This window comes from Haliaeetus leucocephalus, unplaced genomic scaffold (assembly GCF_000737465.1).
Source record: "Haliaeetus leucocephalus isolate CR32 unplaced genomic scaffold, Haliaeetus_leucocephalus-4.0 Scaffold184, whole genome shotgun sequence".
Taxonomy (NCBI): domain Eukaryota; kingdom Metazoa; phylum Chordata; class Aves; order Accipitriformes; family Accipitridae; genus Haliaeetus; species Haliaeetus leucocephalus.
In genome coordinates, this window is record NW_010972620.1 from 12,916,359 (window position 1) to 12,944,272 (window position 27,914).

The window sequence follows — 27,914 nt, forward strand, 5'->3', positions numbered from 1 at the left end:
CCGCCGCCGGGCCCCCTCCGGTTGCGGGCGGCAGCAAATGGCGGAGGCAACAAGGGAGCCCCGCGGCCAACCCCGCAGGCGTCGGCGTCTCAGAACGCGATCGGTTTTGGGGACACTTAAGACGACGCGAAACTTGTGAAGATAAAAGACTTCACGCAGTCTTTCTCCTTTTAAAATACACATCCGGGCCATTTCTGCGATTTTAAAGGTGATTTATTGTTCTATTTATATTTTTATCTTTAAAATCGTACAAACACGGTTTTCCTCAGCGGAACAAAGAAAATCATTTTCATGCATAAAGATGAGATGCACAACTCTTCACATTGTTATAGGGAATAACAGCAAATGTTGTGTCCTGTAGCACCAAGAAGAATTTTAATTACAGGGTGAAGGAAAGACACCGCAAAAGCTTCTTGTTTCATGGTGAATCTTTTAAGCTGACATTTTTATTCTGAAGTATATGCCATTTTCCAAGCAATGAAAATTAAACTTTATATTAAAAAAATTAAAATATACCTGTTTAAAAAACTTGACACTTTCTACAAATTAAGCTAAGAAATTTGATTTCTTCTCTTGCATAGCAATTTTTCTTTAAACTTTGAAACAGGTAAGAAAACCTTAAAAAAACAAAAATCAATTCTTTCTTTCCTGGTCTTCCCTTACCCCAACCCGGTCAAACAGTAGGAAATAATTATTGAATATGCATGACTACATCATGAACCTGAAACTTCCTCTGCAAATTAAGCATACAGTCCTACCCTTAAATTTATTACTGTAGAAATGGCACTAAAGAGTTCAGTATTTACTGTCAGTGAAGTCACTTCTACTTGACTTTCCAGGTCAAAAATATTTTGGTAAGTGCCAGCTCTAAAGACAACAAAGGACCAAAAAAAAAAAAAAAAAAAAAAAAAAATCAATCAAACTTCAGGTCTTTCACTCTCTTGCATCACCATAAATAAAACACCCAGTTCTGTTGTTCATTCCAAAGATGAGTGACTAGATGTGAACAGGTAATTTCACATACATATGCACAGCCATTACCTGGAGGCACAGGTAACTGGTTGGAAATAGCACTAATTAGCACACTATAAATACTGCAAAAGAGATAAAATTAAACTACCTTTCCGACAGGAAAAAGGTAGTAACATTTAATATTAAATTGAAGCAAAGGAAAGACCTGTTGCACAAGGAGATTTGGTATGATGTAGCTGCTGCTCAAGAACAGAACTTCACTATTTGCCCAAGGTATCCGAGATTGCAAGGGGCCAACAAAGACAGGATTGCTCTCCTCTCCTGACACCTTTAGCTATTCATACTTTCAGGACCAGGAAGGAACCTTATGAATTCCACTTCTGATATCGACGAGCTGCTGTTGGTTTGTGGATACTGTAGTGCTGTCGAGTCTCATTACATCTCTCCAAATTCTGCAATCTCTACTGCCAACACCAGTCTACCAGGACTGCACGCTTTACTGCCAGTACATTTCTGGTATTACTTATGAGGGCACCTCAGCATGTTCAATGAACCAGAAATTACCAACAGAATAAATAAAATAGCTTAAGCTTACTGATTGTGCTATCCCTTATAGTCTTATTTAATCATACACATAAATCTATACTCAGTTTTGATTTTGTGTTGCAGTCCATTTTCTGAATTGCCTCTTCCTGAGCTGCTGGACAACCAGGTCTACTGAATCTTTCCACCTAGTTTTGAGAAGATGTATTATTGACTTTAGCTTAAGAAAAAGTGATAGATTAATTACATTGCAAATGCATACTTTAAAAACGTAGATACACATTATCTTGGCATTTATCTTTTTGCTTGCATGGTGTATGGTGACTCCTAGGGAATAGCAAGGCAGCTCCTCTGGCATCTTTGGAGCAGATCTCTGTCACAGAAGATCTCTCTTTAAAAGCATCGCCAAATTAAAGTTCAGTCCAACAAGCTATGAAATGATAGGACTCTTATTTCTATAAAAGACTGAGACCCTGTATCTGGATCTCAAATTAAAGAAAAAATATGAATGTTAAAGTCTTCCAGGACTATTAAGCTATTCCAACAGTACTTAAAGTCATTTTAAATGACTAGTCAGAGTTTATGCCAAAACCATTGTTAAGATAAACATATTTTATAATCTAGGGCTACCAATATACTACAAGGCAACACATTTACTCCAGTTGTCAGGCCAGCTTAAGTATTTAATTATTAATTATCTCAACTACCTTTTTTTTTTGTCTGTTTGGTAGAGGATGTAGACCTAATAAAATTAATGAGAGATTCTGCTACTTTTATTCTGTTGCTTTCAAAGCTCAGAGAAACTCCGACTGTTCAGACACTACAAGCTGTCCTGAAAATAAGGTCTTGTATTCACTCTCAATAACTCAACATTTAAAAAAGCCTATACAGCGCCACAGTTGTGCACTGGTAGTTTACAGACATAACACATGACCCCTTTTCACAGGAATTTATAATCTATACACAATGACATGACAGATAGACATGATTATCAGACAAGAAGTGCAAAATGGCATGCAACTAGTTGCTATCAACTTATATGCATTATCTTGCATTTCAACATTATTTTTATTAAGTGGCTTATAATGTGGGCAAGCACCCCAGCTCACACATTTTGTATACACTGAACTTAATACAATCTTTTGTATTTTCACATTCATAACATCATTAAAGATTACTGACATTTAAATTCAAGTAGAAAATCCAAACTACAAGCATTCTTCATATATGCATTCTTCAAGTTACACAAAGCCTACAAGCTATTCCACTCAAATATGCCTACTTCCAGGAAAAGGCTGCATAAGGTACATTAGATTATTCACAGCAATAAAATAATTTTGTGCATACAACAGCAGATCAGTCTCCTGCTGCGGTTGAGTAGCACCTGTTTTCAAATTATTTCTGAAATAGTTCTACTTGCATAAATCTCCCACTTGGCTGAGCTTCAGCAGCAGTCCAGTGTGGCTCTCCAGGCTTTGACATACTATAGATGTCATCTTTGTATGATTTCATGGGTAAAGCTTGCCAGAATTAGAAGGCAAGTTCTAATCACAGAAAAAATATCCTAGAACTCACACGTAGCCCACACCCCATGCATGCCAGTGCTAAAGGGACATCAATGACACTTTTGGCTGATGTGACAATGGGAGTATCTGGTCACCCCGCCTTGGTCAGAGACATGACACAATGCGAGATGAACAGCGACGTCTCTGCCTTTGAAGATGACACAAAGAGTATCAGAATTAAATAATCAGCTTGTGGAGATGCCAGATCCAGTTATACATACAAATTCCTGTGTTCCTAAAATACACTTAATGCTGCAGAATTGTCACAATTACTTTCTCTTCCTAAAATTTCATCTGGAAATTAATATTAATCAAATCTGTGAACAGGGGAATTATCTGCATAGATTTTTTTCAGCTTCCTGAAGCCTCACCCTCAACAGGTATGTGCTAGTGAATGATACTGGTATCTCACAGTTGAAACATAGAACTTCACTTGCTGTAAGTAGTCATAAGAAACACTTTCCCCCCCCAGTACTGCAGAAAGCTTGGAATGCACAAGTATTAGCAGGCTAAAAGTTACTGTAATGACAAAAAGATAAAGTGGGGAAATGTTGAACTGTTTGACAGTTTACTGACCCCAGCGCACTGATGAGCACACTAACCTGTTGTGAACTTCCCTGGCTTTTACACACATATGCAAATAATCATTTGGGTTGAAACCTGTCCCGCTAAACTTACTTCATTCCAAAGCAAGTTGGAAAGTTTGAAAAATATCAAGTGAACCATTTTTGAACACTACTGCTGTGAAATGTTTACGTATTTCTGGTGTTTTAAACCAGTTCCAAAATTGCCTTATCAAGTGCACCACCTTAATACTATTCAGCAAATTTAAGACCCCTGTCTGCTAAAAGGTATCACATCCAAAATTTAGATCTTCAAAGCCCAGTCTCAGCTTTCACTAACATTTGTACACACCCACACTTTCTACATTCGATATCCCAGAATACCATTTTTGCACATGCTCTGAAATTACTCAGCCTTAACCATGTAAAATGCATTAGCATTGATCTCCTGCATTTCCCTGGGCAGGTGGTCTTCTCTCTCTCCCATTATAGAAGTCCATCCTTTATAACAGACTTCATACAAAAAGCATGTTCTTCTAATGCCACAGTTACCAAAAAAATCAACTTCATTTCCATCTTCTATCAGAATTTTCCCCAGCTATTTTTCCCACTTCCTGGGAGGTTAGTGACGTAGCTTGGGGACTTTCTGATTCCCTTACTGTTGAGCCTGTTCTGATTTTATAGAGAAAGCACTCACCACCAGAGTATGTGCATGTAATGAGCTCACATGTACCATGAGACACCCAGTTCTGTGTAGGAGGGCTGGAAGGGGGTCCTGAGTTCCAGCTGCTGCTCCAGTGAAATGTTTACCTATCTTTGGCAGTTGCTAGGAAAGTACCACGATTCCTTGCTCCCCTTCTTGAAAGGGAAGCCGAGCAGGCAGTAAAAAGCTGTAATGGAAAGCTGAAGCAAAAGGAAGCACATCTAACACACAGTATGGTGGTAGCAAATCCTCAGAAGATGTAGGATTTAAGCTTGGATGCCTCATCCATTGCACAGTCGGTCAAGAACTTTAATTCAGAATTTTGCATTGCACCACTAAAGAGGGAGTCCTAAAAGTTAACAGCAGCAAATGCTCAGCAGTGTGATGTTAATGCTGCACTTTTAGTTAATAGCCTTGGGGGAGCTTAGAAATACTAATTCAAGAAGCCATAAGTATTTTCAATCTTAAATTCTGTTTAGGTGCTTGAGTTCAAATAGGTTGGTTTAATTGTGACATTTCCCATTCTGCTGGGCCTTTGGCCTTATACACTTTCTTCCTTTGAATTGCAATTCAGATTTCACATACTATTAGCGTTATATTCCACCAACAGCACATACTATAAAACTTATGAGTATATTCTTTGAATGGTAAACAAGACTCTGAAATGTTTCAAATAAAAGCCTTTCAGCAGAATCTACACAGGCCAGGCTTCTTTTGAAGTTACATGAAAGGTAAGAAAGGTGCCTGAGTTTCTGATCTCTTCTGACTTGGAAATAGCACAGAAGTGCCTTGCATTGTGCAGCATGCAGCAACAATATTAAAAACTGTCTTGAAAACAGTTGCATTTGAGTATCAAATTAGCTAGGAGCTCAAGGGAAGGACCCAGGTGTCATTGTAGATGACCATATCAGTTTGATGGTCAGCTATTGAAAAAAAATATGGAAAAAACATAAGAAGAAAGATGTAGAAGATAAGGATTTTTCACTTTACTGTGGACCTATAGCAAAAGCATATTAACCAGTTAAACGGTAGAGAGAAGGTAGACTAAAATTCTGCTGACCTTGTGTAGAATGCTGACCTTGTGACAAGAGCTAGAAAATAATAAATGAAGTTAAAAAGGTATGTAATGCTTTATCCACTCACTGTGGAACACATTATCAATAAGGGCTGTTCACATCCAAGCGCTTAAACAATATTCTGAAAAAGCTCAGGCACTTTTTTATGGCTAACAGAAATAGTTTAAGTAAATTTGGATAGCTTGATTTTTTGCAAAAGACAATAAAGCCAAGGAGTCAAGACTTACACCAATCCCTAACGATTGGGAGTGGAAGAGAAAGAGAGCCCTGATGTTCGGGACAAACAATTTTCCAGGTGGGTTGCAGGCATTTTATTTCTCTGCTGCGAGTACCAACCACTCATTCCAATGCCAGGGACAAAACCTGTCTCTGAACATTGCTGTCAGATATTACTTCAAGGAGCCCCATTAGAACAGCAGAAGTGCCTGCTGACTTGTATCTTTACGCTGTCAGAACTCAGAATTGACACTATTTACTGTTCTAAAAATCACACATTCCTAACCTTTCAAAATGTAATCTTTTGGTGTGCATAAAACAAAGAAAGTGACCAGGGGAAAGTAATTTCTCAAAAGCAACACTGTAAAGCTGCACTAGGCATGACTCACTCTGGCTGCAGCGATGCTCTGAATTTACAATTTCAGATTTGATAATTAAAATCCTGTCTTGTGCAAGTGTTTCTACCTTTGTATTATTAAGTTTTCATACACTCAAGAGAGCAACAGAGGTGGATATACCTAAAGGTGTGGGATGCCACATGGGGAGGTCCTCTGAAACTTCCCTGGAAGTGACTGGGAACCCTTTTCCAGCAGTGCTATTCAGCCTGACTAGTCCGAGCAACTGGATAGCAGAAAATCACAATTAACATATAATAAAAAACATGCACAGACTGATAGATGTAACATTACCAGTATGCAAAAAATTAAAATGAAACAAATTAAAAACTCCAAACATTAAATTCAGATTGTTTATTGTAAACAGAATAACTCTAGCACTCTGTCATACTGGCTGTGTCACATGCACCCAATTCCACATCAACTGCTTAAAATAGCACTTGCAAAAATTACAGTTATGTAATAATAATTTATGGTTTCTTACATAAACTAATTAACAAGCACTAAAATTGAATTACAGTGTATTCTAGGTAGTTTTTTATTGCTTGTAGACACTGCAGCTTTGGATCCATTAAAATGAACCCATTCGTATGCCTGAGTTTATCAAAATTTACTGCTATATCAAACTCAGAAACTGTAAAATGCTGGAGAACACTTAAAAGCAATTAAGAGTTGCTGGAAAACTACATGGGTTTCCACATCCAGTCACAGAATTTTGAAATTCTACATTTTTTCCCTCTGGAAAACATTATTTGTGAGCTTGTGTTAAATACACTGCTATTCCAATTTATTTATATAATTCATTAAAATTAGAGTTGATAGTACTTCCATGAATATATATATCTCTCTATTTATTTTTACACATGATAGAAGCCATTTAATTTTATTCACCGTAAGAGTGGTATGTTTAAATACTAAGTCCCAAAATATATCTTTTTATAATATGTTGTCAAAACTTTTAATATATATAATACAAATATTTTTACTAAAAGAAAACTATAAACAAAAGCAAAATGCAAGAGGGTAAAAAGCCCATTTTTTGTGAAGGATCCATGAAAAATGTGGTGAACAGAGACACCTTTACTGGTTTTGCTCATACTATGTTTGAGCTACAAAAAAATGCTAGTGGCCTTCCTTGGCAACAGGTTACATCACAAACTATCATCAAATTTATTGAAAAGATGTTGAAACATGTGCTGTTAACCTTTAAAACAACTTTTAAATACACTGTGTTTATTCAATTAGAAAAGACTCTCAGATAAACACAACTTAAGGCCCTTACTCTGTCAAGCACTCATTTAATTTGGCTTCAGAGCCAGTGTAAGAAAGAACATCGATTCAGAGACAAGGACAACCCTATCGAATATACCAGGATTGTGACATCTAACAAGAAGTGTGTCACATCAGGGCCTTAGTCTTAGGTTCTTCTACTAAGAAGCAAACTCTCAGTAACACCCCTGGATAAGCAGATTTTATATCTTCAGTGCTTTGCATACTCTATCCTGTCTGAATAATTACAATCAATTTTATGCATTAAACAGGTAGGGCAACTTAGTAAGAAGGTCCCTTACCTTCTTCTATTTGGGGGCTGTCCCAAGCCTAAGACCACTGCAGAAGTCAGAAAACTGGTGAGGGTTAGACACCATATATTGTTTTACCATTTTACTAAATTATGGAATATATATACTTATAGTATTTCAGCAAAATTCTTGATCCTTCCGGGTTTTGCGCAGCCTTCTTAAAAGAAGTAGGAACAAACATTTTGTGATGTAACCTGAACCACAACCTGTGCTATAGCAGTACTGCTAATCCAGTACTGCACTGTCCCAAATGCCTTCCTGAAGGACAAGAAGGACCCACACATGTATCAGAATAATGATGTATCTGATCCATTACAGGGCCCATATTTGACATTCACTTGTTCTTGAGTCAAGAACTAACATGTACTTAAAGTTATTTGCACTAGTAAGCACTTTGCTGGACTGAGACCTAACATAACAAATGAGGCAAGACAGACCGAGTTCTCCATCAGTACATGCGTAACTGAGAACAAAAAATGACACCAAATAAAGTATTTTGTATACCAAATGGAAACAATTCACAGTAACACTGAAAGACTGAACAGGATGCTGACAGTATCAAGAGACTAGGACAACACTTTTGATAACAAAAATAAGATGCACTATTAAAGTGTTTCCAGCATTTTACTAGTTTTAATATAAAATGTCCCCAGATTCGTATAGAAAGATTAAAATCATGCCCCTATCTTCAATTATTCTCATTATGACAATTCTCTCACTTAATATGTTGTCAAATCTCCTTTTTTTTCCCCCCACTGGTCTTCATAAAACTTAAATAGAAAATATGTTGGTTGCATTAAGGATCAATTAAAAAAGTATCATTCAACATGTCACTTCAAAAAAATGTGAAAGTCTCTATTTTTAAGAAAAGCTGTTGACCCCATCCCAAAAAGGACCTACTTTTCTCACCCCCTCCAGACCCCAATAAGCTAATTATTGGGATACTAAATGGTGTTTTTCAGGAGTAACAAGGATATTTCAAGCAATTTTGTTTGCTCTGGAGGGTTATTTTATCAAAATGAAAATTTGAAGGGATTTACTATTTTAAAAATATACTGCATCTACAAGTTTTTTATTAGTATTGTTTCAGTTGATTTTGGTTTTCAACAGGTTGTCTGCAATATAAATGACACATGACCACAACTGATTTTTATATACTCTCTATCCCTAACACACAGCTAATGTCAAATGAACCAAGAAGGAATTTGGGACTTTCATAACGGACAGAACCATTTATCCTAATGATCTTTAATAATTTTGTTCATCATGAAGTCCCCTGAAACCATATCAGTACTGATCATTTGCATTTCTTCATCCATTGGGGTTCTTCACAGTTTTGCAGCCATGAAATTGATATGTGGTTTCACCAGTGGAAAGAGCGGCAGACTGCGCTTGAATTCTGTCATATTTTCAATCACACTTGGCTGCAAAGAAGCGTATGCAAGAAAAAGTCTGCTGAATATCTTTAATCAGAAAAGTGAGAAATTCCTCGCTTTTCATTTTAACTGTTGCTACAGCTACATATAAACACATCTTTCTTGCTCTTTTCTACAATATTAGTGATTCACACTTCATTATTACAGGATCCCCCAAAATATAGTGTCATTTCTTATGAAATAAATGGTTTCATATTTACTGTAGATAATTTAAAACAATAGCTATAATGCAGTAATTGCCTTACTAATAATGGCAGGAACTTTAGTAAATGCAGAGGTTATCTTTTCATTTGCAAATTCTACTTCAGAATATCCCACTTACCTTTGAATATCTAAGGTAAGATCATAAAAACAATGGCAATTCAATGAACTATTACTTTTAGTTGCAGTAACAAAATAACTTTTTAATATTTCAGTCATAACGGCTAATATATTCACATATAATTCATACAGAAATTTCCACCCATGGTGATTATTTCACCTATAAGGACTCAATAAGAACACAGATCTACTACCGCATTGCAAAAAGTCAATTATCTATTGGAACAAACTTTACCATCCTTCTTCAATAAAATTCATTTAACGTCCAGCAAGGGCCCAGTGCTATCACATCTAACCACACAGTGAAATCTGTAATAATTTTATGAATAGAATTTGTCAAATTGCTTCCTCCACAGTTGCTTATTAACAGGAATATGCATTAATATTTTAGGTTTTAAGATAATGACAAGATAGTTGGTTTTGTTGTTGTTGGTTTGGGGTTGGGTTGGTTTTGGTTTTATTTTTTAAACAAAGATGATAAATTTGTTGATGCATATGCATCTTCCTCTTGACACTTGATACATCTGATTATATACAATCAGTATTTTCAGCCAATAACAACCTGTATTTACTCCATAGTGTAGATACGCAGTAAACTACTAGTAATAGCTTTCATTTCAATGGAATACAAGGAACAAAGGCTAACAGGACAGACTACTAAAAGAAAAAAAAAAAAAAAAAAATCAGGAAAAATCCCTGTTGTTACTGAGGATGACAATGCATGTAGAAAAGAGCTGAAACATCAGCCCCACAACAGCATGAATGTCAAGAATTTTGTTTCTCCTTATAAAATTATATTTAATGATACTAAACTTCCATATTAAGAATACAGCCTGGGATTTTTTGTGTGTTGTTTCTTTTTACCTGTGGTAGTGGTGGTGCTGGTGCCAGGTTCACATCATTTTGGCATGGAAATTCTCCAACAACAGGGCCTATTTAACATCATCAAAATTAATTCAGGACCATAATTTAATCAGTACCTTTTACATAATAAACTGTTTTCTCTTATAAGACAGGTATCTATATAAAGCACAGGTTATTAATTTTAAAGTATCTCTAAATAAGATTTTCTGAACATTTTGCTTTTACATTCCATGGCTGTCTTTAGAAATACAAAGAGCTTAATCCATGATTTGACTTGAGAACATGTGCTGAGGCAGTTACTTTTATTCATTTTACTTATACATAAAGAGAATGTAGAAATAAAAATTGCTAGTCTACTGATCAATGAATACTTAAAACTGTTTTTCAGTACAAATTATGAGAACAGTAGTAAGTGCCAGTGGTACACGCAGCAAGAGCAATGTAACAACACCACATCTTTTAGTAAGGACATGCCTATGGAGGCATGGGGGTTACTCCATGTACCAAAATTCTGGATAGCAACCCCAACTCTTCCTTGCCTGTCCCCATGCATGCCCTACTCCAGTCCCCCCAAAACTTCTTCCTGCATCCAGTCCACTTGTCCGTAAGAACTTCTAGTCTTAAATTCCTTAAATCTCCCTTCTACCTCCATACTCAAATTTCAACCCTAACCTTTACCTTGGGAGTTCAAGTGCTTTCCCCTCCTAAAATCCCAGATTTATACTGCTTCCGATTCTTTTCCACTCTCAGAGAAAATAGTGTGTCTGCCTCCAGGAGGAAGGGTTCCCTCTGAGAAGCTTTTTAGCCTTCCTCTTTTGGTTACCCTCTAGAGGATAGGCACGTGCACTTGAAAGAATGCTTATTTGGACTCATGGGAAATGCATTAAAATCCCCATTTCTCTTTCATGGCAGAAGAGAGGCCACGTGCCAGATTAAATGGTTTAAGACAGGGGAGTATGTGGAGAGAACACCTTGCTATAATCTCTGTAAGAGTAACCACTTGTTAGGTCGTCTCCCATGCTCACCCTTGTCTTGGGAAGATACCATTCCAAGCAAATTCTGGCAATATAGTTACTACACTTTAAAAAGTTTTCTCTAGACAGGAAAAATATTAGAGCTATTTCTACTTAGCAATGATTAGTCAGGAAAACTGGAAAGATGCTTTGAAGCAAGTCTTCCTTACTCAGCTGCAGAGTTACAATTTCCACAGTACCATAAAAATCAATCATTCTGAGACTGGAAGGAGTTTCATGACAGGCACACAGCCATCTGCTTCTTTCTGTTCCTACACACAAGCCTTTAATATTCTTGACTCTGCAACCAGTTACATGTTGAAATTTAAGTCCAATATAAACTGGTGAAAAATCCACACAAAACAACATAGAAGTTTTTCTTCTCAGCTTATTTATATTAACCAGAAACACTTTCAACCTTTTCTTTCTTGAATTCTAAAACAGAACAACACAGTTTACAATGCACAGCTAATCTAGATTATTTGAAAATAAAACTTAAATAAACTTCGACTTTCTCAAGTTTAAAGATAATGTTTGACATTCCCAAAGAGTTGGGGGTTTTTGTTTGTTTGTTATTATTATTTTTATTTACTTCCTTTGAGAGTGCTTGAATAAAATTGTGGACATTCATTGCTTGTCAGGGAAAAAACAAACAACAACAGAAAAAACCCACATTGTATTGATAACTACAAATCCTAATTTTGTTTTTCCCTGTAGGACTACACAGAGTTTTATGTTTGTTTTAAAATATCCTGTTGAAAAAAGAAGTACTATTTTAAGATATATTGTTCTAATATCAGTATAGTTCAGAATGGCTGAAGAACTTGGTCACAAACATCAACCAGAAAATTTGAAGCAGCCATGTGAAGAAAACCCATAAAAAGAAGTACTTTTTCCTCTGAAAAGTATGTAATCTCCAGAGCTGAGTTTTTCTTATAGTGCATTTATATCATGTAACATGGCTTGCTTGAACAGGAATTGATTAAATACTATATTCAGCACAATACTTACAGGAATCCATTTCCCTTGCAAGGACGTGTACTGACACCTTGTGTCTTCTGGGAGCATCTATTGCCAACAGCACCTACAGTAAAAAACATCAAGTCCTTCAGGTGTGGGAAGAACCACTCAGACATTACATTTATAAAACAGTAAAAGAATGAGAGCATTTAAATTTTAATTTAAGCTTTAAAATGAGGGATAAATTTTGGGATGTCCCTTCAAATATTACTAAAAATCATTCATACAGTATCTTAAATTATTTTACAATGAATTTAAGAAATTCATGTACTGTTTGGGACTCAGAAAAACTCAAAGTAATAGCAGTTTAGCCATTAACTATCATAGTATCAGGAATGTAACCTAAAATCTCTGCAGAATTTTCAATCCCTAGCAGCCTTCTGGAAGTACATCACCCTGAACACAATTATTAAATTCAGCTGGACTAGCTCACCAATCTAGCCAGTTACTTCTGCTCTGGAATACTGATAATCACGTATTGAGCATTAGCGTAAACAAAATAGTAGAGATTCCTACAAAACCAGAACATGGATACTTGTTCAAGTTACAATTTATTAAACAACAGCTACTGAAATTCCATTTACTAAGTTTGTATTTGCTGCATATCTTCACTCATGCTATCATACTATTAAAAACAAAAAACACAAACCAAAGATGTCAGTGTTCACTGTGCCATGTAAATGAGTTTTAAGCATTAAGACTAAATCTCATAAAAATAGACAGTAATGTAAAAATGACCTTGGATAGTGAAAGTGATAAGACAGAGTACAAGAGAAACTATTTTGAAAGACATTGCCCCACCCCCCCCGCCAAGAGAGAAAACAAGACGACATAGATGCACACATACCCATGCTTCTTCATAGGCAGAAATTTTTTGATCCAATAGTAAGTTCCAAAGACATATGTTTACATTATTTTTCAAAGTATTCCCTGAGCTATTAGCTGCTCCATAAGTAATAAAACAATACGTACACTTCGCAATATAGTGAATTACTGCCTATAAAATTTGTTAGAAAACAGAAAGAATGAGGCCAAATTTACTGGAGGGGGTGGGGGGGGGTGGCGCAGACGACCCCTAGTATTTCAACTGCTTATATTGGCTATCTGGCTAGCAACTTCATGCTGAGTTGCAATGTACAATTATGTACATCGTTATGCTGTTCCTTTGTTTTGCCTAACTATGACAGGAAGAAAAAGAAGTTTTGATTTACAGTGAACAAATATTTTAAAATATCTGTTTCATTCACAATTCACACACATGAAATATGCTGAATCATTTACTAGTTGAAGAAAAAATAAAACAACAAATTCGCAATTTTGGTCAAGCTTGGTCATAGAGCAGCACATTTTTTATTGATAAAGAAAGGATGTATGAGACAAGAGGAGAATAAGAGCTGATAAGAGGAAAAAAACCCAAACCAACACACACACACAACAAAAACCAATCCTTCTCCACAATTTTTACAGTATGCTAGTTGCCACTAAACTAAGTAAGATTCAGGAAACAAAATTATTATTAAGGTATCTCCATCAATCATATCATTGGCCTAGAACAGGCATAAGTATATGCTTTCATAGTTCACACAAATAACATCCAGTTGTATCTACATCTCTTTCCAAGTAACATTTTAGCTACATGACTAACTTACCTTGTAGAACTGTATAATATCATCCTTGGTCAGGGTCTTTAGATAAGCCACTTCAATGTTATCTGCACAACAATAGTAAAAATTAGAACAAGTCTGCAAATCATAGCTTGTTATTAGCACACTACTTATTCAAAGTAGATTTCTTTCCAATTCAGATGCTGTAATTGACTGCAAATGATATGCTTTTCATTGTTAACTTGCAAGCTAATACTTGCATCACTAAAAGTGTCATTGGAAGCTTGGCAGAAAATTATACTTCAGTAAGTCCATTTGATTGAACTTACTAGAAAATGCATGTTTGAAGAATACTGATTGCACTGTATGTTATTCAGTAGCTAAAAAAATATATGCCTGCTCTGTATATTATCTTCAAATCAATGTTACACATTTCTAATGCAGACTGATTATAGATGGCTTTTATTCACAGTTAGGAAATAGGATGGTAAGATGTGCTTTGGCAGGATGTACTTTTAAACAAATGTAACAAATGGTGCCTACATCATACGTGTTAAGAAATAATCACCTTTAAGATACCTGGGGACAATGTGTCTCAGTAGCTACATCACTTCATCTAAATAATATTATATGATCAGTTCATTACAATTTAATTACTGCATAAGCAGGAATGTTTTTTGTTGTAGGCATGCTTGCTTTTCTTAGGGTTACCCAGATCAAGTAAGAAATGTGTACAAGAGAACAAATATGCAGCTAACAAGTGTGTGAGGCAGGCTATAAGTAATCAATATGAAGTTCTACATGGAGGAAATAAAAAACAAACAAACAACAAAACCAACACAGTTTGGAAAATTAGATGACATTTGGGAGAAAAATTTTAAATTAAGTAAAACAGTAGAAGTAGAAATAATAAACATGTTAAAACCTGAAGAAAAAACCCTTTCGCTTCTTAAGGCTGGAATATGAATTTCTGATTTTGACGATTTTAGTCATGTTAGAATCATTAATGAAATAAAATTACTAGTGGGTAGTTGGGAATTAAAGACATAAAAGCCAAGGGAAATAATAAGTTGAGAGAGATTTAGATATGAAAGTTATGGCTGCAGCTGGAAGTATGAAATTCCAGAGAGATAATACAGATCCAAGTATGGTAAAAACAGAAACACTGAAGGCAGAGAAAAATTAAACTGTTTCATCAGACACAAAAAAAGTACTTGAGGGGATAAGTTTCCATGTCACTCCTTACACTCAGGCATGAAACCTCGTCAGTAGCTCTTACTCTCTCAAGACCAAGCTAGATGACAAAATTCTTCATTATTAAAACAGTTCAGTTAGTCACTGTCAACCAAAAAGACTGTATTTGCTATTGTAGAAGGCCAATACTGTGCATGTAAAGCAGAAGAGAAGTCACGGGATACAGACAGAGTTTTATGTAGGAAGCATATTATGCATGGAAGATGGAAAATTATAGCTGTGAATAAGAGTCGAGAGATGAAAATGTGAGGAAAAGCTGATCTGTACCTAAAACTGATTTTTTTTACATTAGAAACTGTATTACTAAGATACCTCAGTATTTTTGATTAAAAACCTTCAAACAATGAAAAAGGGAAAAATACAACTTAAATACTATGTAGGATCACCATGTAAGAACTGTCAGTCCATTTTCAGTAATAATACTAGAAGTTGGTTCTCAATTGGTCTTCTACAAGCCTGTAATCTTCAAAGTATCATGTATGAAAAAAAAACCCAAACCCCAAATTAATGTTTCTTTAAGCCTACTCTAAGCTGATACAGGTCACATGTTAGTTAAGATACCTGCTGTTGCCTCTGCCATCGCTGCCTTGAAAGAACTGTGCAATGGGAAGAGGAATAGGGTTCATGTGTGCACTTTCAGGAATGTCAAAGTGTATTTGAATGCATCTCAGTCAAGTATTACGCACATATGTAATACAGACATCTGAACATCACAGAAAGACATTTCAGCTTATGCAATATCAACATTTGCATTCAAACCACTTCCAATCCTTGACCTACTCTATGTCTCACTGAGCCTTAAGGGAAAGAACGGAAGATCAATGAAGCATTCACCAACCCCCATCATATAGTGAACATCAGGGAACATATTTATCCTCTATTACTAAAGGCTCCCACAGCAATGAGAGCACAGGCTCCACAAATGAGGTCATTTTCTCAGAGCAGAAGGAAGAAATACAATTTACAGGACACAAATCACCAAGAAATATATTAAATTATGCACAGGCTATGTAAAAGTTTAAGTTGCTCCCAAATTAATATGACACTCAACAGTCACAAGTGTAGCCAAACTAGAGCATTCAGTTTTAAAGGAATTATAATTTGTCTTACCTCTGTCAAAGTTATACTGCTGGGAAATTATTTCTCCCCAATATTTAGCACATTCTGCAGACAGCTTCTTTGGTTTGTCTAGACGACGAATTGCTAAAGCTTGGATGTGTTTTTGGAAGGCCTCTTCTGTCATATCTTCTATGCATTTCTCCATAGTTTTTAAGAATGCTTCAACTCTGCTTTCTAGATAGTGTGGTGGCTTTTCAGATTGGATAATAAATCGCAGTCCTTGTATGCCATTTGCCCGACGTGGACCACTGAACACAATGTAACCTTGGCAAAACAAGAATAGTCACAAATTAAAAGAAACCCCTTGTTTCAGCATTAAGTTTGCCAAACATGGCATGTTTGACAAGAATGCAATTTTATGAAATAATGCAGGTTTTCAAAATGTGCTAATGATTGGGGTTTTTTGTTTGTTTGTTTGTTTTAAAAGTCTTTATTTCACTGAGGTAAATATCAGTTCAGGGAAAGGGTGAGGAGGAGATGAGGCAGACCAAGACAGAACAAAAGGAATTTTGTCATCAGGATTAGGTAACCGGAAATTAAGCTGTACTCTAGTGCTTCATTAGACTCAACATTAGGAACTTATTTTTTCATAACATCTAATCTGAATTCTCTTTGCTGCAATATAAGACCACTATTTCTCATCTTATCAATTAGATACAAAGAAAATATTATTTCCTTCCTTTTTGGTGCAGCTTTTACTTATCTGAACAACTAAGCCTCTCTTCCATCTTCCTCCCCTCTTTCAATAACTAATCTGCACATTTCAGTCTTTCAAATGTTGTTTTATAGCTCTCTAATCATTCCTTGATGCTCATGTCAAAACTGGATACAGTATTTCAAAGTCCTTACCTGAACAATATAGAAGTATTATTGTGTTTGCATCTTGGAAGCTCCCATTTATATATAAACCAGTGTTTTACAGAGCAGCATTACGCCACTGATTTATGTTCTACTTCCTATCTACTGTAACCTGTAGATTGTTTTCTACAGAACTGCTACCTAGCCAGTTGCTTCTTAGCTTGTATCTGTGCCATTGATTATTCCTGCCAAACTGTTCCTAACAAATTGCATCTTCATTCAAGTCGTGTTTCCAAAATGTCAAACTAATTTTGAGTTCTATCTTCCCACACACTTGCAGCCTCTCCCAGCTTAGTATTATCTGAAGATTTAGTAAGCATATTCACTCTTCTATCATCCAGAGTTTTGATGAAAATACTAAATAGCATTGGATCACAATAGAGCTCTGTAAAACACCATTTTTCAAATGAGCTAATCTATTCTCCAGTCATGACTTTCCAAACAGTCTTGCATCCAAATGTGTAGCACTCCCACCTAGGCGCTCTCTCTAGCTTGTTTGAGAATATTACGTGCCTTTCATACTATCAAGAAAAGACTTACAACATCACCACTTCCATCCATACAGCCAAACTCTGTTTGTATATAAAATAAGTTCAGTTAGTTTGACCTGAGTTTGTCCAGTAATAGTTTCCCAGTTACCTTCTATGAATTTAGAACCGATTTGATAATTCTAATTCCTGGAAAATATGGAATAAGTTAGCTGACTGATCTGTAATTTCCCTGCTTTTCTCTTTCCTTTTTTAAGGAAACATATAGCATTTACCCGTGATTATTTTTTCCAGTACCTCATCTATCATCCACAAGTTCTCAGCTATAAGACTTCTAATTCCAGGATTTCATAATTTTGGTTTTCCTTGTGTTTTTGTTGGTTTTGGATTTTTTTTTTTAATGAATGTAGAGTTCATCATGGCTGAACTCTTTAAAAGCTTCTAATTTACCTGAACAACTTTTAATCTGTTATTTTCCAGTTCAAAGGTAAGCCTTGGACTTTGATCGCCAGTATTTATTTTGGAAATCATCTCGTCACAGTTGACATTTTAAGTGAAAACTAACAAATCCATCCTAAAACATTTTTAGGTGCCCCCCCCCCCCATTGACAATTTTTCTCTTCCTCTTTCTCGTACCGCTAAAGCATTTATTGAATGAGTTCTTGTTACTACTTCTACTGTTTAGCAAACTGCTAACTCCTGAACTTCTTTTTCTCTTCACTTTCTCAGAGATCTTATTAACAATTCCATGAAGTGTATTGAATTTTGCTGGTATTTCTACTGTCTTCCCTCCTAAGTCTTGTGAGCTCTATCATTTGGCAGTTACGCAGTGCTGGACACACCCTCACGCTTGTTCCCTGCTTCCTCTTTAGCTGTTACCTCCAACTTCTATACAAAACCTGTCACCAGCACATTCCAAAATCCTGCTAAATAACCTGGGTCCTGCCCTATTTTCAGCAGGTATCTAGATGGTTAAAATCCCTGATGAATATAGTATGGCTGATTCTGCTAGTTGTTCACAAAAAGTCTACTCTTGCCTGATCTCCCTGGTAGTTCATAGTTATCACACTGAGACATTCCCCTGCCTCTCACCTTTGGAAAAACTGTACTCCTCCTCATTAGTATTTCAGTCACGCAAACTGTCACACAGTCTGTCTCTCGTTGTTATCCTGGTTTGGAACAACCTTACTAGTTCTCAGTCTTACTGGCTCAGGTAACAATTATTTGTACTTATTAGTGAACAGCCGAGTTCTTAAAAAGCCTGAAATGTATTTAGGTCTTCACCAACATGGCAGCTTACCATTACCCACACAGCAGTATTCCTAAGATAGGGCTTATGAAACATCAAGTACACCTGGAAGTAGGATCACACGCAGAAAAGACCAAACTGATGCTTTAAGAAGATCTAAAATTTAGGAAGCTGACCTAATGTCCTTTTTGTAAAAATTCTAGATATGAAGTTTTCTGTACAGTGATCAAACTTTTTTTTAAGCCAGAGTTAGTTTCAGATATTTCAGACTTATCTTAAAATTTATGATTGCTGCTTCTCAATTTAGAGTCTGTGCACAGTAACATTCATTTGAGTCATCATCTGTTAAATGATTTACATTTACCAAGTGCCCTTTAAATGACACTCACTAAGCAGGGAAAGAACACCTCATCATGTCTCATAGAAGTGTGTGAGTACACGTGCATGTGAGTATACAGAGACATAATCACTATGGGAAAATTTACCTAATTGTTCCTTGGTGCGCAGAGTATTGAAGCATGGTTCTGAGATAATCTGACAAAAGAGCTCCAGAAACATATTCTCAGAAGTGCTCTGCATGTCTGTCTGGTAATATATTTCAATGCCACAATTGTTATGAACTTCATTTCTCTGTTGATATACAAACCAACCTCCTAAAAGACAAAGTTGAAACATTTAAGTTCATTAAAATGTACATTCTTATTGTCCACAATTAAAAAGATAATGTTCTATCACTTGTGGAATGGAATTATAATAAATGGTTTAGGACTGTTAAAGCAGAATTTCCACTAACAGCATACTCTTCATGAAACAAGAAAAGATTATTTTAACATATTGAAATGTCATAGCTTGAGCATATCAACAAGTAAATTGAAACTGGCTGATTCTCCTTAAGCAAGTATTTTTGGAACTGGAGTGGAATTTTGCATTACCTCTACTGTGTAAATAGTTTCTAAAAACAATTTGTCAGAAACATTTATGAACATTAAAAATAATTTAGCATTTAATACCAATAGCTTCTTTGGTATATGGTAGCTTCCACAAGCTGATGATCAGCTATGGGTAAGGGGCTTTGGCTGTATAGCTACATGTGTCATCATTCCTGTATAACTCCCAGCAATTCCTTAAACCTCCTGTCTTATATATAAGACTTTTTTGCACAACAGAAGTAAAATCGTATACAAACACCATGAGACCAAAAGAATTTATATTAGAAAAAAACAGTTACTTGTGTAAGAGCTTTTAGTTTTCTCAAAAAGCAAGAGTAACTCAGGACAATCCTTCACTGAATGGTCAATTAATACTTGAAAGTGCTCAAAGAATGGTGCTTATTCAAATGTGTATACTATGTGTAGCAGAGTGTGGGGCAGAGTTCTTACTTCCACAAATCATACTGAGTGAATTAGGATTGAATCACAGAATCATGGAGTCATAGAATGGTTTGGGTTGAAAGGGACCTTAAAGATCATCTAGTTCCAATCCCCAAGTCGTCCAATTTACATACACAGATTAAAAATGAAATCAAATTCATTTTCAGGTACACCAGAAAGATGATGTTTTAGTGCACAATTTTATTAACAAAACCACACCCTGACTGTATTTTTAAATTTAAAGTTCAAAATAATTTGAAGTAAGTCTGATTTCAAAACAAGCTCCTATCAACAGAATAATATTAATTTTAAAATGCCATTAGCAAACAGAGAATCTCAATTTAATGTGTATTAAAAATTGTAAATAAATCATTTAACTTACTGTCAGGAAGTTGCACTTCTCTGTATCTCACTAACTGACTGGGAAGAAGTGGCTTTGTATGAGCGTGCTCAATGAGAGTGTCCTCAACCATCTGCATAATTCCTAATGCAGCCTGGAAGAGAAAACATAGGAGGACTTTTAATGATCATTAGTTATTCTGTACCTAACGGCAGGGCAAGACTTTCCAATTGTTGATGGTGACATGAGAGAAAAGAAAAAAGGAAAAAAAAATCAGGAATAGCAAATAGGGATATTGTAATTTAACAAAAATACAGCAGAGGTTAAGTAGATAAGAGGAAGTGGGGGCTGGGGAGAGGGCAAGGGGTTTGTGGGTTTTTTCCCACATTTATCTTGTCTCTGTGTTTAACTACTACTCCTCCCCAATGCTTCTGAAATTAAAGTTCAATGGGCTTTTTTTTTTGCCCCCTTTCCCTTCACCACTTTGATGTACTCATCTTTCTAAGTTTGAAAATGAGATACCTACAATGTACATTTGCAAAGCAAATGACGTTTCAGTAGATCCAATTTTAAGAAAACAAATTAATGGTTAAGTTCAAACATGCATTCCATTGACGTGCTGGTAGTATTAGGACTCATTGCCCAGATACTTTCCTTTATTTGATTGATTAAAATAATAGTAATAATTAAAAAATAATGAATAGTGAAAAAATTAAAAATCGTTAGTGTCATTCAAGAATTTAACTTCAAAAGCTTTACCTGTTAAGTCTTATATGTTCTTGTAGCCTGTATACTGGAAATTACAGTAACTTGCTACAAAGTAGTTTTGGCTGAAAGCCTAAATCTCTTAGTCTGCACTGCCACAAACTCACAACACAAATGATCTTAAAAATATGCAAAAGGTCTGGAAACTTAATAAACACACGTGTCCTCCCCACTCCCCAAAACCCCCACCCAGTATCAAAGACAAAAAGATTGAGGTCTAACAAAACACAGTTTGAAAGGTTAGAGAAAAATATATTCTTCCAATTGAGTCAGCATATTGAAACAAAATATTTGCAACAAGACTGTTCAGACAGATATTCTGAACAGGATTAGTTTACTATTCACTCACTAGCAGCAAATAAATAAAAGGAACAGTCAAAAACCAAATATGAGAATGAAATTAATTCAAGAAGAAATAGGAATTTTAAGCAGCTAGATAGGTCTAATTTTTCAAAAAGTACAGATTCACTAAAAAATTTTTCAGTATTGAAAGGTGTCACAAGAATATGTAAATTTTAATTTAATTTTAGTCGGAAAAAATTCTTAGATGCAGGTTAAAATTTCTGAGCTTTGTCAGTGATATCACATCATGGACACTGAAGGACAGTAATTTCCTACCCGCATCCATTAGGGAGTTTGCAGATCATTTCTAAACATTACATAGCTATGGGTATAACAGTACATACATCCTTCCCAGTTCTCTAGCTGTAGGATTCCTCAATAGCCACCCATTATGCCAACTAAAGAATGCATTTTTCTGCTATGACTGCACCATCATGGAAATCTAAAAAACCTGGTCATTCATTTATATTTCAGAAAGAACTGACTTTCATATACAAATGTATAAGAAATCAGGAAGGAAAAAAGTGAGACTATTTTTTTATATTTCTCCACATGAAAAATACTCTATATAATTAAAAAAAAATTAGATACATCCTTGAAAAAGAAAACTTTGTGCATCCAGTGCTATTGGCTCCTTCATCTTTTTATTTTTCCCCTCCTTACTAGTTAACTTTCTTGTCCACACATGCAGCAGTCACTAGCAGTGTTTATAACATCTCCTGCTAGTGAAGTATCACAGAGCTGGTATAACATAGAAATATTGCTACACCAGCCCTACAAAAAAAAAAAAAAAGAGTGCAAAAATGTACAAGGTGCTACATTTTGTATTGGTATATATGTTCAAATATTTGGTTAGATTTCCTATGCAAATACAAACCATTATTATTTTAATGAAGGACAGAACAAACATTTTCTGATTTTTACTCCCAAAAAGACACAAATGAGGGGAGCTGACACTTATTTTTATGGCCCACCATTCCTGTTTAGTTTTCTGCAAAGTACTTCAAGGTGGAAGGATCCTGGATTCTTAAATCTTTGCTAGTTAGCCTGACACTTTCAAATGGAAAAGCAGGATCTGCAGCACATCATTCCTTATGTAGCTTGATCACATCACAGTAATGACATGCAACATAGACTTTAAAATATTTGGATCATAATTTGTTTTTTATTAAATTTCCAAGAGCAATACAAGGGCAGCAGTTAGCCTAATAAATCTAAAGTGGAAAAAATGACACTGATACTCCCATAAAGATAAAAAAGTACGAAGTCAAATTATGAAATCACATTTGGCAAAACTGCTTTAAGATCTGAGAAGATTAAACCAGTCTTCCATTTTTTTGTGCTGCTTTTAAATAAAAACTGTTTTATTAAAGAAAGTATCACACCAACCTGTTTTGTTATATTGCCATGGAGAAGAGCTTCAATGTGTAACCGTGACAACAGTTGAGCTATAAAGGCCTTGAGGCGGGGAAGAGTGACATCTAGAATAGATATTTAGACAGTTAAATCAATTACATGCATTTTTACATTAAAAAGTACCTAACTCGTCACTAGATCTGGTGCATTTCTTAGAGGAGGAGAAACTCATCATCATGAAAAAGTGAAGCTCTCCTTAAAAATGCAACATTGGAAAGTTTCCAGGTCTAAATAAGCAGCACTCATCATATAGTTGGTTTCGCTTAGAATTCACTTGCCATCTGACCCAGTTTCCAAAAAGAAAAGAAAAAAAAAGCCTTCTTTCCAATCATGCTGAACAAACATTCATTCTCCAGAGAAAACAGTTGCAATCATTCAGGTGGCGTTCCAAGATAAAGCCTTAGTTATTAACTAAACAAGCAGCACAGTTTATAATGCTTGAGAAACACACTATGCATTTACCATCTAGACTAAAAAAGAACCTCAAATATGGTGTTTTGATATTATCTTTGTAACAAACAATACACAAGAAAAATATTTTTGCAATATATCCCAGAGTACACATACACACACATTCTATGCTAACCTGTCTTTGCAAAGCAGTTTTCATATATAATACAAAGCATAGTTTAACATACATAAGCAATGGAATAAGAGAGGAAGGATGGTTGAATGGATGGAGTATTCATCCCAAAGTCAACATCTCCATTCTTAATTCCCTGACACTACAAGAATACCCACACTGTATCACCAAATCTATTAATTTCTCATTCTGTCATTTTATCAACTGAAATAAAAACTAACAATACTCGTGTATTTAACAAAAAGTTTTGCAAAGACAAGTGCAATCAAGATTACAAGGTCACTCAGTTATTCAGTGGGGGATGCATACATATCTAACAGATTTCATTTGTATTAGAAAAACCTATACCACGCTTATCAGTCTTTCCCTCTCTTAAGAGGTAAGTGATCACCAGTAAAAAATTAATTTCCACATTTTTCCCTGATTCCAAATCAACTTTTTATTTTTTTATAACTCTAATCTTAATTTTTGCCCCTAGAATTGCTTATTAATAGTGCAAAAGATTATGATCACATTGAGTGTGAGAGGGGAAAAGAGAAAAAAAATCATGGATAAATCCCCTGTATTTCGAACAGATTTCCAGCAGCGCTAAGTAGACAGCATTCCTTTCCAGCATTCCATTTTTAGCCATTCTTATGCTGAATACAGTAGCATTAATCTTATAAAGACAACTTACACAAGGAACAGAAAACCTCTTATTTTTTTCAAAATTCAGTAGTCATTAAAAGAAGGAGTGACCTACATATAGCTGAATCCACTGCCATGAAAATCAGCGTTAGTTTTGTCATTGACTTCACAGGTAGCACTGGCACCACTGCTAATCTCAGAGATGCCTGCAATCATTCATGAAACTATACAACTAAACATTTATATTTCTATCCTGGAGCAATCCTGCAGAAAAAACACAGCCCTGTGCAGCTGGCTCAGGGCATCTATAGAGGCTATCTTAATGAAGCCATTTTCAGCATCACAACTTCAAAAAGTATGGTATCTGTCAAGTCTTTGACAACTATGGATATGTACTCTGAATCCAATCCCTCAAATAAATACAAAATCCAGATATTCTTCTTGAAAAGAACGTCTCAGTTTATTCCAAGAAGATCTTACAAGATATTTTGCAAACTGTCCCAGTAACAGCCTTTTGTTGTAACACAGTAAGATACAGGTAGGGAAGAGTTCTTCAGCTATTACTAAATTCAATTAAAACCCCTAATTTGAAATTTCTTCTGCCTCCAAATATAGGGGGCACCTGCTCTTTGTTAAGAACCACAATGTTCTTTACTACCATTATTGCCTACAGTTCTTTATTTAATCTACAGAAACAGGAGTGAGGATTCCCTGATAATGGAAAAAACAAAATAGTATGCACATTGGTAAGTACAATGCAGATATACTCCAATGTGTCTGCAAGATGTCAATTAGAGCCAAATGATTTTAGCAGAGTTGGTTAAGCACTGGATTCACCATACCCAGGCTCATGCCCACAAAGCCTGAACTTTTACCTCCAAGTTTTGCCATTTGAGGCCTTTTGCCTGAACTACCATACTTTCTAGAAACTGGACGACAACTGCAGAGGCATCAACATCCACCAGCATCAGCTCAGGTCTGGCACTGCAGAGGCTTCACTTGAATAATGGGTAGAGTTCAAAATAAGTACCTTAATTACTTTAGTAACAAGACATTTTCCATAAGAAAAAAATAAAATAATTTAAGTTTAAAACTGGCAGATCATTACCATCTAGAGCTTCTTTTAATTCATCTTTGGTCCAAGCAACTTCTGTCATCAGGAGTCGGAGATAATACATTGCATGCTGGTGAGGCTGTTCAGCCCTGAAGTTGTTAAGTGATCTCATGTACTAAAACAAAATAATTAAGTTCAAATTATAGAACTCTATTTCTAAACATAAAATATTAACCTTGTACTCTCAACTTTGTGTATCATCAAAAAAGATACATTCAAATGTCAAGAACATTCTCTTGCTTGTTAGACTTGTTAAAAAATTGTGTTAAATTACCTTCGTAATAATGTGGGCTTCTGAGCCCATGGGTTAAGCAGTAACCGTTAAGATAGTTGAAATAAGCATGGAATCAAACTTGTCCATAAAATTAATGGCTGGAAATCATATTATTGCAGTTAGACCTAAATAAGTATTTAGATCAAGTTACTCTACCCAGGAAATACATATTCTGTGGTGACTGTCTGTGGGTGGGGTGGGGAAATATCACTAATAGAAAATGTATTTTTCTCCCAGTTGCTTCCCTGGACTGACTTGGTTAGAAAAATACAGGAGCATCTGGGAAATTCTTTGCATTCTTTGCCTGGATAAAGGAGGCATGAGAGAAGAATCAGTGAGCTTCTCCAAAGAAACTCCTTTCTAGTCCAACTGCACCTTTACAAAATAAACAGAACCTTTTTCCTCCACCAGAGGAACTGAAAAGTGCAAACCAACGGTTTTGGCAAGCTGGGATCATTTCCAGTACAATAATTTCATAGCACATGAGTGACAAACAGCGAGCATGAAGGTGCTGAGGATGCATCCTTCTATCTGGTCCAAACAGAAACTAGAAGCTGCTATCTCTCTTATCTGTTAGGTGTAGACATGAGGGGAAAAACTGCAATCTCCCCATCTTGATTTGACTTTTTTGTATTTTGTCTTATTTTACATACACAAAAGGCCTGTGTAACAAAAGTCTATAGAATGAAAAAACATGCATAATACAGAAAAGTTCAAGTGAACTGTAAAGACAATCAGGCAAACACCTTAAACTAAAAGAAAATAATCCAAAACAGATAATTCACAGATCCATGAGTTGGGTTTTTGTACCTTGACATTTATCACATCCAGTTAAAACTTTCCAGGCAATTAATGTATCTTAGGTACACAGAGCCCTAAATAAAGTGCTGTTATAATAAATCTACCTCATGTTTGATGTCTACCTGCTTAGAATTTCCTACTAAATAGTAATGAACTAAAGATGGCCCTGGTGTCTGTCTAGGCCAGTCACTTGTTCAAAAAATCACCAGCAGCAGAGGATTAAAGACAGACTTTAGCAACCATGGGGTGATCTTCCTTGCAACTCTAGCCGTCTCATCTACTGCACGCTATTTGCAAACTTTCTGGGCCATAAGTCAGTCCATTCCCCACCACCAGTCTAATCCTTGTGCACTCATTTATACCTCCACAACAACTCATTGCTATGAATGCCAATATCTAATTTGTTAATTTCCTTTGTTTTACCTGTCCTGCTCTAAAGAAAGAGCCAGAACAACAATTATGTATCTTGTTTGGCTGAGCAAACGTAATCACTGTTCATAAATGTACTTCAGGAGCTAAAAAAAAAATACTCTAACTGACATTCCATATATCTAGATCAGTCATTAAATTTAGGAAGTGAGACTTTCAGAAGTCAGCATGTACTTAACCAGCAGGTTACTTTTGCACCAAAGGATCTTGGCCCAGGAGCAAAGCTCCTCTTCACATCTGGGGAGAAGAAATGTTGCAAATCTTTTCAACACTTCCTTTCCCCCTTCATCCATTTTCCCCTTCTTTTATGGCTAGATCCCACTGGGGCCTTTCCAAATTGTAAAACAGGATATAAAGTTAAGATTTCCCCTCCCATCCCCCTTCTTAGATTTCTACTTCTATCAAAGCAAGTTGCAATCCCTTGATCAATCATAAGACAGACCTACTGAAAGAATATTCCAGAACCAGTTATTTTTAACCAAAGAATGTAATACAAACACTACAGAGAACTCATGGCCACAAAAAAGACAAAAGAAAAAAAGCTTCTGCAGTCCCAATGAGGCAGGATTTCACTCTCTATTTCCACGGATCATCAGCCCTCAGATTTCATTTCAAGTCAATGCATTCCATTTTAAATTACTCCAAAATGTAAATTTCTCATGTAGCTTACCGCTTCCTTGATAATTTCAAATCGTTTTTCATCAATCTCAAAAGTAGCCATTTTCTCAATGATCTTCTTGAGCAAGATATGTTGCTTGTCATTATAACCTTTTACAGAAAGCTATGGAAAAAGTGCATAATTTGCTTTAAATGTGGAAGATAAAAAGAATAGAACAATTACCAAGTCTTGTATAATTCAATGAACAATACACTTTTCAACACTTACTCTAAATTCAACATTATTCAACACAAACTTGTTCTGAAATAAAATCCCTTTACCCATCAAAAGATAACTGATGAATATAATACTGCGTATTTGCCCAGCAGTTATGAATGCAGAGAATTAATGTCATT

General features: G+C 35.6%; 1 protein-coding gene across 5 annotated transcripts in view; it reads right to left on the bottom strand.

Moving 5' to 3' along the window:
- Positions 1-6,372: 6,372 nt before the first annotated feature.
- Positions 6,373-27,914, bottom strand: part of IDE (insulin-degrading enzyme) — a 58,995-nt gene continuing 37,453 nt past the window's right edge. For 3 of the 5 annotated variants that reach the window (XM_010564919.1, XM_010564920.1, XM_010564923.1), the window contains 10 exons: positions 27,571-27,681; positions 25,391-25,511; positions 23,046-23,137; positions 20,592-20,703; positions 19,325-19,492; positions 16,236-16,508; positions 13,917-13,978; positions 12,259-12,331; positions 10,235-10,302; positions 6,373-9,037 (listed from right to left, as the gene is read on the bottom strand). In XM_010564919.1, the coding sequence (XP_010563221.1) occupies positions 8,942-9,037; positions 10,235-10,302; positions 12,259-12,331; positions 13,917-13,978; positions 16,236-16,508; positions 19,325-19,492; positions 20,592-20,703; positions 23,046-23,137; positions 25,391-25,511; positions 27,571-27,681 (1,176 nt within the window). In that variant the 3' untranslated portion in view covers positions 6,373-8,941. Of the gene's footprint in view, positions 9,038-10,069; positions 10,303-12,258; positions 12,332-13,916; positions 13,979-16,235; positions 16,509-19,324; positions 19,493-20,591; positions 20,704-23,045; positions 23,138-25,390; positions 25,512-27,570; positions 27,682-27,914 lie in introns of those variants that run through there. The other 2 variants (XM_010564918.1, XM_010564917.1) reach the window with 2 other exon arrangements.